The 13,058-nt window shown below is 31.6% G+C and overlaps 2 protein-coding genes across 7 annotated transcripts; one reads left to right on the plus strand and one right to left on the minus strand.

The window, feature by feature from the left end:
* The first annotated feature begins 2,384 nt into the window (after positions 1–2,384).
* LOC109338998 lies at positions 2,385–4,815 on the plus strand. 3 transcript variants are annotated; one of them, XM_019576357.1, is made up of 5 exons: positions 2,385–2,507; positions 2,583–2,650; positions 3,273–3,706; positions 3,773–4,431; positions 4,590–4,815. In XM_019576357.1, exons 1-5 carry the CDS (start codon positions 2,454–2,456, stop codon positions 4,674–4,676), a joined length of 1,302 nt encoding a protein of 433 aa, XP_019431902.1. In that variant the 5' UTR covers positions 2,385–2,453; the 3' UTR covers positions 4,677–4,815. The 3 variants fall into 3 exon arrangements, with proteins under 3 accessions (XP_019431902.1, XP_019431899.1, XP_019431900.1); XM_019576355.1 differs by having other exon boundaries at positions 2,386–2,507; positions 3,273–3,643; positions 3,695–4,431; XM_019576354.1 differs by having other exon boundaries at positions 3,273–4,431.
* A 1,591-nt stretch (positions 4,816–6,406) lies between these two features.
* On the minus strand, positions 6,407–10,435 carry LOC109338999 (protein PHR1-LIKE 1-like). 4 transcript variants are annotated; one of them, XM_019576358.1, is made up of 9 exons: positions 10,223–10,435; positions 9,004–9,477; positions 8,595–8,598; positions 8,111–8,272; positions 7,945–8,021; positions 7,642–7,684; positions 7,358–7,415; positions 7,036–7,105; positions 6,407–6,945 (listed from the first exon to the last, which is right to left on the minus strand). In XM_019576358.1, the coding sequence occupies exons 2-9, from the start codon at positions 9,451–9,453 to the stop codon at positions 6,595–6,597; spliced, it is 1,215 nt and encodes a 404-aa protein (XP_019431903.1). In that variant the 5' UTR covers positions 9,454–9,477; positions 10,223–10,435; the 3' UTR covers positions 6,407–6,594. The 4 variants fall into 4 exon arrangements, with proteins under 4 accessions (XP_019431903.1, XP_019431904.1, XP_019431905.1 ...); XM_019576359.1 differs by having other exon boundaries at positions 9,004–9,482; XM_019576360.1 differs by lacking the exon at positions 8,595–8,598 and having other exon boundaries at positions 8,111–8,270; positions 10,223–10,433.
* Positions 10,436–13,058: the final 2,623 nt, after the last annotated feature.

A 13,058-nucleotide genomic window follows, 5' to 3' on the forward strand; every position in this document is an offset into this window, starting at 1 on the left:
GTTCAAGAACATCATCATTTTCGGTTTTGAGAAGAAAATGAGTTAGAACGCGTTTTAGAAAATTTCAACGGTTGAATATGTTCTTGACATACTCATAAACAACATACTTAAATCTCATCAACATCCATTGGTTGAATGTTGAGAGATCAAGGTTTGAAGATGGAAGAACAAATGAGAAAAATGAGAGAAAAAGATGAAGAGAGGGTTTTACCTTCTCTTGAAAATTTGGAAATGAGAGAGTGTGAGAGAAGTGTGGAGTGAAGAGTGTTTAATGAGGAGAGGGAAATCAGATTTTCCCCCTAGGCAATCATGGCAAATCTTCTAGTGTGGCTAATGATGATTTCCTATGACATTAGGGTGAGTGATGTGAGGTTTGCTTTATGAAAAGGCAAATCTCGTATGCCAATGCGAAACGACCACTTTGCGAACACGTGCGATAAACATGCTCGAGTATTATCGACTAATACTCGATCGGATATTATAAATCGCCCGATCGTAATATCCGATTAGAATTTCGGATTTCGGCATTCCGAGTGAAATATATTTAGAAAATAGGTATAGACCTATTCAGGGTCTATACTGACTCGAAATGAAATTACGAAGCCAACGGTGCAATCGGAATTCGATTCCGAGTTACGAAACTCAAAAACCACTTTTTGAGCCGTACCGAGTGGATTTCGGCCCCGACAGTGGTTCAGAACCGACTGTCTCCGAAAATTACCAAAATTTACCATAAAATAGGAAATAAAATTATAAAACTAAAACTCAACTAGAGTTTTGTCTAATTCTTTACCAAAAATTCTCGGAAATTCATTTTCGAATATATAATTAATAAAAATATTAATAAAATCTTATAATTCAAAATCGTAAAATTCGCGGTGTTACAGTAATCTAAAAAGGAAACAAATCATACTACTCTCTCCTTGAATCATACAGCTACAAAATGAAACAAATCATATCTCCTTAAGTTGCATTGCAATCCTCCAAGAAAGGAAACAAATAATCATATCACCTTCTTCCATTGAACCACACGACCACCAAAAGGAAATAAATCATTCCTTCTTAATTTACACGTCCATTCATCAAGAAAGGAAATAAATCATTCACATGACATCTTCCAATAAAGGAAATAATATCATGCCACTCCTTATACTTGATAGCAATGTTTGAGTTATATATACAAATTATTTCCTTATTTGATATGAAGGAACATGTGAACATAAGTTGCATCTGACTCTCAAAGTGTTCTTGATCCTACTTGCATATTCTTCACTTGATTGAATATAATTTGATGATTTGACATGAATTAAATCTCATCATCATATTATTTTTGGGCTTGACTTTGGAACATCCTCTAATTCTTTAAGTGTGCCTCCAACAAATGTCCTTGAGTTGGTGTTTATCCTCCAAATTGTATGGTACCCCTTTGTGGTTTCCCGGAGTGTGAAACTATGAAGACCATATGTATAAAGAGAATAAAATATCTTATCATATTAGGAGATAAAGTTATTTTCTTCGCGGTTACTAAAATCACGACATGAGTTTTATTTAAATATTTCCTAAAAAAAATATTGTTAAAAACTATCAAAATAGAATAAATATCATGATTTTAGTGTCCGAATAAGATAATTTATTTGATATTATGATGAAATATTTTATTCTTTACTCTAAATAGTTATATGTAGAGTAAATTACACTGACACCCCCTAAGTTTTAGTGAAATTACACAGATCACCCCCTCACTTTTCTACACCTACACAAACCCCTATTTTTTATATTTTCATTATACTGACCACCCCTGCGTGAGAAATAAGTGTAATTTTTTAAACAAAAAATGTAATAAATTCATTAAGTTAAATAAACATGGTATATTATGGAGACAAGTCCAAATAATATACAAATTAATGTATCTTTATTATTTTTTTTTTACAAAATGCATCAACAATTCTAAAGATATATTGTTTAAATCGCTCTTATACTATATTGCAATGAACCAAAAATAATAAAGAGGTATTGACTCGTATATAATTTGTATTTTTTTCCACAATATACCATGTTTTGTTTAACTTAATTGTATTTATCATATTTTTTGTTTAAAAGATTACACTTATTTCTCGTATAGGAGTGGTCAGTGTAATGAAATTATAAAAATCAGGGGTTTGTATAGGTGTAAAAAAAGTGAGGGGTAATTTATATAATTTCACTAAAATTGAGGGATGTCAGTGTAATTTACTTTATATAGAAAAAAAACTTAGACTGAAAAAACATTGTTAATAGAAATTCCACAACACAAATCTGAGAAGCCCATGGATGGCCCAACTTCCATGTTATATTCTCAACGGTCAAATTTCAAAAACTTTCATGACCGTTTGCTTCTTCTAATAATGAGTTCTATCTAAAATCACTTTTCTTCTTATTCTTTAGATACAAAAAAGTGACTTTATTAAGTAATAATGAGGTGCTTTCGTCTACCTTGTTTTGGTTCCAAAATCAAAAAGTCTTCAAATGTAAGCACTTATTCTTCACTTCACTCTTGTATATATCTCTTTCAACCCTTCATTTTCTCTTAACTTTTGTTACAGCCTCCTCCTCAAACTTTTGCTGAAGAAAATCATGTTCAAGAAACTATTCACTACATTACACAAATGAAGTAAGCTATCATTTACATTCTTCTCCTGCTTATTTATTTTTATTACATCAACTTTCAAACTAAGCATTTATATGTTAAACTATTTTCAACTTAGTCCCTGTATTGAAAAATAAAATAAATTCATTTTTATATGTGTAGTTATTTTCAATTAGCTCTTTATTGTTGACCATCGTTATAAAGCATAAAAACTAAATTAAAAGTGATTACGACATACAAGGACCAAATATATACCTTTTTAACATGCATGATAAATATTTTCACTTTGGTGTTAGAGTGACATTTTCAATTTGGTCCTTTTAAGTTTAACTTTGATAAGTGGTGTTACAATAACATAAATGACTAGGGCCAAATAAAAATAATTGTAAAGCATGATCAACATTAATCAAACAAACTAATAAGATGTTGGTCTAATTGTATAGGATCATACAGGTGAAAAGGTCGAATGTTCGATTTTCGGGAATAATATTTGTTGGGAGGGGTACTATCTATACAAAAAAGTTAATCAAATAAGGGAATTACTATGGTGCCTAGCTAGGTGTGATAATAAATGTGAACTATAAAATGTATATTTCATAAACAAAAATAAGTAGCAACTAAGTGAAAATTCCCATTGAAATAATAGTGCTGAAGTGACATTTACCAAGGAAGTAGTAGTAAAGAACTGTGAAGGAAACAGGGAAGAGGAGGAAGAAGAAAAAGCAGCAAGTGAAGATGGAATACCTCATAAAGTTGAGAAGAAACAAGTGCATGCAATAAAAGATATTCTAGATGAGTGTGCTTCTGAGTCATTGTTCTCTCTATCTATTGATTCCAACAAACAAGTTTCACTTGATAATGTTGAAGTTAATAGTCCAATGCAAAAACTTCCTAGCATCACAAAAGTTGAATATGATGCAGTGGTAACAAAATCTAAAGAGCAACCAAATCTCATTTCCATAAGGGTGGTGAACAACTCCAACTCTAGTGAAGAATCTTCTGCCTTGGAAGAAAGTAATGAAGATAAAAGGAAAATGTATAGATACCATGATTGCTGTGATGAGGGATATGAGAGTGTTAACATAGACGAAAGCGATTTCGATGTTACTTTTGAAGATGATGAGAAGAAAAGGGAAGGTGCTGAAGATGTTAATAGATCATTGTTTCAAGAAGAGTCTTCAGAGTCATTGTTTTCTCTATCTATTGATTCTAGAAAAAGAATATCATCAGCTGAAAATTTAGATGGTGAAGTTAACAGTCTTATAGTGTCAGCAGCAGAAAAAGGAAGGAGGATCAAACATGATGATTCCGCAGTGCTGAATCCAATTGAGAATATTACAACTCAACAAGGGAAGGTGAAAGCAACCATGTGCAAAACGAAGGAGAACAAAGAAAACATCAACTTAGTAGCGCAAGATTTTGATATCGATCATATACCAATTAGTCCAGAGCCTAATTTGAAGTTGTCAAGCTATAAGACAAGGAAGAAGCAAGAAATCGGTGTAGACACAAGCCTCTCAAGTTGGTTGGTTGAACCAGAAACAACACCTATTACCATGAAGAGTTCCAATTATTCCGCCCGGAAGCATACACGGAAAGAAGGAAGAGGTAGTTCAGTGTTGAGTAATGAGGATAGACCAATTCTAGGAGCATTGAGCATTGAAGTGATAAGGAAGTATTCTTCTGTGTCTGCTACATGTTCAAGAAGCAGGAGTCTTGATGAGATACCAATCATAGGTACTGTTGGGAGCTACTGGAGCCATACAGGGAAATGCATGGATTCAGAATTGGACAAACATAGAAAGGTACTCTATAACTTTTGTAGCAAGTTGATTAAGGAAAATAAGTATCTAACTCTTTTTCTACACCAATTTTGGTGTTACTAGTTGATTAACAGATACAAAGAGTATAGATGAAACATTGTTAAAACAAATATGTTTTATTGTGTATTGTTTGTTTACAGGATGCTAGATTAAAATGTAGTTCTACAATAAAGAGGAAACTAGAAAGAACTTTTGAAGATGAGCTTGGGCATTTTCCAGTTCAATAGAAGATTGATTGATTGATTTGTCTTTTGAAGCATGTTAAGCTCAATATGTACTAGTTTGATTTTGTATTTGGAAATTGTTGATGGGTGAATGATATATATATGATTGAATAAGAGTAAAATAACAACAAAATAATGTTTTTCTCTGCCTCTGAATCTTTTATTACATTCATTATTACAACAACCTTCCAGAATCTTTTAACCATTTACTCAAAAACTATAGTGCTTCAAGGTAATTGGGCAAACTACATGTCTTAGAAAACCTCATTCAATGAAAAAAAAAATCATAAAAACAGAAATTAATATTTTAATATTATTTTATGAAATTTGATTGGCTAGAAATATAGGTGCCAAAATTCTTGGACAAAAGATCCTCGGTACAATTTGGCAAGCATAACAGAAGACAAGGTGCAAATTGTCATCTCCAAGAAGGATCATGGGACTTTATTCATTTACAAATATTCAAATAGCTAAAACAACCTTCCTATTATATTTCATTGCAATTAAGGATCATATAAATATATAAATATGACTAATAATTATCTTTCAATATTATTTTAGCTAAAGGGATAAAAAATGCATATACTAATAATTTATGAATTTTATACACTATCATTATATCATCTATTATCCAAGTTTAATAATCATTGACTCTTCACAAAAATAATACAAATAAATAATGAATTATATACTAACTATATATAAATTTTTACATTGTTAATGCATAGATATTATACTCTTTTATTCAATCACTCTCACTCCAAATCCTCCGTTGAACATAGTTATTATTTTACACGCAAAACACATGATTTAGCCTATCAACTACATTAGTTCTCTTCCTTGCCTTTCATTCCAGCTGTCGTTAAATATCAAAGCAATGTTAAGTTTTCCTGCTAAACTGATTAATGCAGCTTCAGATAGTTGGAATCCTTGTATCTAAGCGTGGTGGATGTTAATTGATGGATGAAAAGTCATTATTCATTCATCCATAAGTTTATGTAAACTATATTTTAAGTTATCCAATCTATCTATATTTAATAAATTCTAATTCATTCAATTCATTCATGATTCCATTTTAGGATAAATGGATATCCAATCCATTTAATTTTTTTAATTGAACTAAAAAATATTGAAGAAAATCATTACTTTAAAACTACTCTTTCAACTAAACATTTTTTAAAAATCACTTTTAAAAAAACACTTCTAATATTATTTATAAAACACTTTTAGAAATCAATTTTTTTAAAATGTTTTTTTCTCAATATTCTACGAGTATGTGACCTTTAAGATTATGGGTAAAAAATTTAACAAATACTTATAATATCTATGCACTATTAGTGTAGAAATTTATACATAATCACTATATTATCCACAATTCATTTGAATAAATTTTTTTGGAAGAGTCAATAATGATTAAATATAAATGGTAGATGATGCAGTAACAATGTATAAAATTTATACATTAATCAATGCATACATTTTTTTCTCATACTTATATACGTTACCTACTTAAAAATAAAATTTTAATATAATTAACCCTATAAGTGATATCAATTTAATAAAAATATTAAAAGTGAAAGTGAGAATCATTAATGAATTTGCATGAATTTAGTTTTCTTAAATATTAAATAAAATTGAAAATGCAAATAAAATCATTTTTTTATTTTTGTTTTTTAGATGGATTGAATATTCATCCAAATAGACATAATGGATAATGTATAAGTCCAAGAATATACAACAAATCCATGGAATAAAATTTAAGACCTTAAATTTTACCCCAAATAATAAAAGCTAGTTCAAAGCTGCTACGCAGATTGAGTTATTATCATCATTAAGGTAAGCAGATAAGTGCAACTACAACATATTATGTCTACACACTGCAACAGTATATGCCATTAAAAGTCAGAGAACGATTCTCTTATCATTGGCTCTTCACCCGTTTTGCGGGCGGCGGTGCCTCAAATTGATCATCTACTGCACCATTTTTGTTGGTAACTTCAGCTTCTTCTGACATTTGCTTTATGCTTTCATCGCGAGAACTTTCTTCAGTTATGGCTTCGGGAATGCTACTGTTGCTTTCAGGTTTGTCATGTTCCTCATTTGTGGCTTCTATACTGTCTTCCCGAGGAGAAGGTAATGCCGTGTTTGCGGAAGGCTCGTCCAAAGAGCAGGACGGGCCCTTAGCCATGTCCCCGATCTCTCTTTGTTTCTCAAACATCATCTGAAGATGCTTCCCTTGGTTTTCAATTTGAATTTGCAACTTTCTTTGAATCTGCATAACAGTTACATGATATAAGAACATGGTAAAAGTATAAGTGCCTCTCTCCCTCGACAAGAAAAATAGTTAAAGCAAATAATGCACCTCAAGTTGTTCATGAAGCCGCTTCTGGAGGTCCATTTGCAACCGCAATGCTTCAGTGATCCCTTTACTCCTGCAACCAAAATCCAAAGTATCTTTCTGAGCATTGTTGTTCATTTCAATGCAAATAAATCATGCTGGAGAACTTCTTAGAAACATTCGAAATGTGAACACTAAACAAACTTGTCTGGATCCTCTTTCTATTATTAATCTGTGTTAAATTCATATATATAATATAACCGGAGGAAAGTTGCAATGAGTAGACACTACACTCTTACAACTGCCAATGCAATAGCTCATATATATATATAGAGAGAGAGCTCACGTTTTCAAGTCTAGACATTTCATTTCTTCGATTGTTGTCAACTTTTTCTCAGACGTCCCTGCAAGTAGAAAGGATTATTGAACGTATTGAGAAAAGGAGGAAAAATCAAACTCTTAATTATGACTAAGAACAATGGATATAAAAAATGCATTTGATATTGCAAACCAAACATCTTTTTTCTTTTGAAGTTTAGGGGGTGAGTAGGCCCCAAAAATTAGGATTATATTTCAATAAGAGAACCTGGTTATATGAACAATAGAACTGATAAGTAAGCTTTTACATACCTTCTGATGATGACTCAGGTTTGTATCTGGCAGTTCTGTATTTCTGAAATGAAAAGAACAAATAAGTTATGAAAAATGTTGAATCAAATAAGTTGGCACATACAGCCACAACCACAGGCTATTTAAAGAAAGGGCGGCCCACCTAGTGGGGTCTAAGGAGGGTAGGTGTATATAGTCTTGCCCCCGCAAGCAGAGAGATTTTTTTCCAAGATTTGAATCAACAACCTTATCGTTGCGCCGAGGCTCACCCTCTCAACAAAGCAGCAACCAAAGGCTATTTAAGAAGAAAATTCACAAACATACCTGTAGGTGGCTTTTTACATGATAGATGGTAAGGCCTTCAACTCTCATCATATTCAAGACACCCTTCGGAGTAGCCTCTGCATGTTAACATTATGAGATTACAAGAAATGTTCCAGTGAGAAGGTCGAGACTCAAGAAGTACAAGTTTAAGGACAAGTAAACATACTCTCACTGCCACCAAGCTGACGGACCGCTTCCACAAAGGCCTCGTGAAGTTCTGGAGTCCAACGCATTCTCGGCTTAGTATGTGGTGCAGTTGATGCTGAATTAGGAAGACCATTAACTTCACCAGATGGTATATGCTTGTTCTGGGAAACCTGAGTTGCCTGCATCAAAAGAGTGGGATATTTTTCTAAAAATAGTACAATAAAAATAAAAGAGAACATTTACAAAAAAGTCAAGGCACACGATATTTGAAGTTCAATTGCTGAATGCTTATAAGACTCGAAGCTGGCAAGCGAGTTGGTTGAGTTAGAACTAATTGGTAAGATTAGCAGATAGATATATAGAATGACATAAGCCTCCTACCTTATAAGGCATAAGATACCTCAAGCAACATATCAAATATGATTTTATAAGCTTGTAGCGTATTGAAATAACCCTCTTTAACAAACACCAACGGGTAGGTTATTTTTGGTCAACTAAGCTACTTGGCTACCTTATAAGCTACTCGGTAGTGCTCTGAAATACAACCATAGACACAAGTTCACATGAATATGGTCATGAAATACATTGAGAAAAAGAACCAAGAACCTAAGTGCACCAACATGAATCATAGCCTTTTCTGTGCAAAAAGGTGGATGAAGAGGGGAAATTAGATGAAGAGTGCAGTTATAGTATGTTCCATAATTATGTTCATTTTTTATAAATATTGATTTTTGCTTATCATTTACAAGATAAACGAATCACAATTAACTTGATTTTCATCAGCATCAGTAACAAGTTCATGGATAAAAAATGCAACCCTAAGGCATTTAAGTGTGAGATACCACTTTAGAGGTAAGAACGGGAATCATAAGAAGTTGCAGCATTATATCAAAACAAGCTTGAGAAACAAACCTTTGGTTTTGGTTCTGCTATGTTATCATCACCGAGAAGTTGATTCCAATTTGGGTGAAGAGAATCGTCAATTGACATTAACTGATCAACCCACTCCCCAAAATCAGTTTTTTTGACATTGCCATCGTTTAAGTAACAAGCACTGTTTTCGACCTGATCATGCTGAACAGGGAAATTGTCAGGAAAACTAAGAACATCCTGGAATGGATCTGGTCCCCACAAAATTTCATCACTTTCTCGAGGGTGAGAAATGAATGGTGATGTTGAATGCATTTCTGAAGACACATTGTCCATTTGACCGACACTTCTGGCGTTGGAATTCGGCAATGTAGATTGCAATGAGGCAGAATTTGCAATGAGATCTCTCACAGGCGAAAGCTGAAAAGAATCTGGGGGCTTCATGTACTTGTTTTCCATGTGAGTACGAAGAACAGGAAAAGATGATGACATAAGTCTCGAAGCGCCTAAGTGAACCTGAACTGATTTCAACACCAAAACACCGGTTGTATGTCAGCTAATCAACCACTAATGACAAATTATCTTTACCACCAACAAAATTGAACAGAATATACAGAAATTTGGTAAGCTACTCGAACATTAGATTGCAGTTACTATGAGAAGAAAATAGTTGAAGCTATAAAAGCACCAGAACATAGATGGATACAGCCATACATATGCAACAGAACATGGTTATCACAATTTTCATATACATAGTTGAAAGAAGGGCACATATACATCATATATAAGATAATAATAAGAACAATCTAGAAAAAAATACCAATGACTCAATGGTAAATTTGAAATGAGTTCAAGTTCATTTTTTTCTATTCAAAAATTTTAAATAAAAGGGTCCTTTTCAAGTATAGGCTTTAACCAAACAAATGATTACCAATTTCAGTGGTGCCATCAAATTAGAATTCAACGTTAAAAAATCATTGAAAACAACATCAGAATGAGAACACCAACCACCACGAATTAAGGAAAAATGAAAACCCCATCACCCAGATGCCAATTTTACTTCAACCCATAATTGTTCATCGATGATGCTACTCAATTCAGATCATAACACACTTCAATAATTATCACACTTAATAAAAAAATGAAATCTGCAAAATTCTATGAAGATGGAAATAGAGAAGGTTAAAGGAATGAAAGGTGAAAGTAATAATCTTTACTCAAAAGGGTGTGTAGATATCATATAGAATTGGAGAAAACAAACCTGTAGAATGAGTAAGAGAATCTGAAAAGATGGAGAATCTGATCCAAAATGGAGGCTGCTATGAAGAAAGAGAAGAAGGAGTAGTTGTTATTGTTAATGACACGTATTCGGAATTTGTCGTGTTTAACTCAAACAAACAACCTTTGAACCTCAAACTCAGTATTCGTTGGTTCATTCATTCTTATCAGATTATCAAATAATAACTCTCTCTCTCTCTCTCTCTCTCTCTCTCTTATCATTGGACAAGTGAAGTGGAGTGTGAGAGAGAAAAACATGCATGATATCATCTCATGCGGCTCACACGTGTGGGTTGTCTTCATTATGGGCCGTTCAATTTACAATTTGTATCCATCTTTTGTTATGTGATAATCATCATCATCATCATTCTTTTAGTTCCAATTTGCCATGGTTGTTGACTTTGTGGATGAAGAAAGACATTAATCAAATGGATACCAATATGATTTTAGGAAATTAAGTTAAGTTGTTCATTAATCTAAGGATGATCGTAATTTTCAAAATCCTAATCTCTAATAATTTATTAATTGCTATTGTTTAAAGTTAATTAGATATAATTAACCGAATTTCTTTGACAAATATCTTCAATTCCTCTATTCTTTTTATTAACTATGCTAATATAGTTCAATTAATATAATATATATGGTTCTTAATCTCTACTCTCTACCTCAGAAAAAATAAAAGAAAACAAAGAATTTTAGAGAGTAAAAAATTATGTTTACACCATTAAAAATTATGTTTACACTATCTCTGCATACATCCAACATTGATTTGTATTACTTTTGTTTGAGAGTCAACGATGATTAATAAATTAATGATGAATAATTTACTACAGTGTAAAAAAATATTTACATTATCAGTATATACATACTAGATCATATTTATTATCCTTTTTGATTTAGATGATATATTTATTTTTAGTGGTAGTTTTATTTGTTTTGAGATGAATTAGCAACTTTTGCTAATAATATGAAACTTAAGAATAAAATAATGATTTATCATTCAACACCGATTATTATGTATTCATATATGATCATAATATCAACCACTTATTTTCAATTAATAATTAGATGCAACTTATTTTTAAAAATATACATTTGCATTTTATAGGGGCTATATCCCACCACTTAGTATATCACTAATGGTGACTGAGAGAATATGATAAAATACATATTAGGTAGGTGGGAATATACTGAAAAAAATTATGGGAAAAAATATCTTTTTAATTGAAACATAAATAGAAAATAAAAAAGGTGAAATGGATGTTGGCTGCTGGTGAGTGCGGACGGCTGCTAATGAATACTGTAAAGTGTGAGGTGAACGTTGATATATATGGTATATAGAGAAGATTAACTTATATATATTCTCATTGTATTATATATATATATATATATATCTTTAGAAATTATTGTTGACTTTTCAAAAATAATAAACGATATAATGATTATGTATAATAATAAATAATATAATGATTTTGTATAAATCTTTACAGTAATAATATACACTTATATAAATATTGGTCCAATTATAGTCCCTGTCTATTTTTCTTTTTGGAAGTTCATGCTGTCCCTACCTTGCGTCCTTCTTGCTGTGCTCTGTCAATTATGTGGAAAATGAATGGAAGCTTTGTTGTATTCCTTATTCAGTAACCAACTATATTTTTTGTATAATATATGTATATATTATGCGTCATAAGAAATAAAATCAGACTTTAATATATAAGCATCTTTCTCCACATTATTATTTGTTTATTTTTTAGTAGTATCATATTATTGTTGCCTTAATTACAAACTTCTGATCTGTTACCAGTTCCTTATATTCCAATTCCTACTTTTTAAGCTGTCGATACTTTGGTGAAATAAAAGAATTGAACTTTTCAATGGATAAGCTTATATGAAAGTTTGGAACTATTGAGTCTCTATAAAACTTATTTCAATGAAAATTCTCTTTTGCCACAACAGGTAATAGTTAAATATTATCGTATTAATAATTTATCATAAGTTGTCATCGAAAAAGTAATTTATCATAAGTAACTAATGGATTGTTTAAGAAAACAAAAATAATTTGCTTGGTTGAAACTTGAGAATATTTACTTTTCCAACATGAGGTGAAAAAATAACTTGATATTAATAGTCACATATTCCTTCTAACTTGCGTGGTTGGTCCTTCCATACCATGTAATGTCTTAGGATTATGACACGTAACCATGTAAATGACAACGATTTTATGACATTTCGCTTTGAAGAAAGAATATATTAAGAAAACACTGTGTTTGTAGGATCTTATTTTGTGTTGAAAACATGTTACTGAGATGTTTCATAAAATGTCATTGAAACTCCATACTTCTAGTAATCTATAATTCATCTAAATCCAAGAAAATTAAATATATTTATATGTTTCTTTTATTTAGCTCATTGAAAAATATTATATCTCATTAATAAAGATCTCCCAACAATTTATCAGAGTCGATGATTCGATACCCAACCGAGTATTGAAGCAACAAGTGGTCGATAGATCCATGTGGGATCTTCGTATGAAAATTCTTCTTGAAGAGAGGCCAATACAACATGTTCTGTTGATGAAAGGATAAGTCAACGTCAGTACAAGTAGATAGAGAACTAACCTCTAGTGTATCTGATACTCGAATGAGAGTAATTCACACTTGAGGGTAGATGTTGGTTATTATAAGTGTGAAGAAGTAGCACATTGTATAAAAGTTGATGAGTTGAATAACATATAAATGAGTGGATCCATAGACCCAATGTCTTAAGGTTTTGGGTCAAGATGTGATGTCAAATCCATTTATCTGTTTCTTTCACTT

This window comes from Lupinus angustifolius, unplaced genomic scaffold (assembly GCF_001865875.1).
Source record: "Lupinus angustifolius cultivar Tanjil unplaced genomic scaffold, LupAngTanjil_v1.0 Scaffold_50_88, whole genome shotgun sequence".
NCBI classification, from domain to species: Eukaryota; Viridiplantae; Streptophyta; class Magnoliopsida; order Fabales; family Fabaceae; genus Lupinus; species Lupinus angustifolius.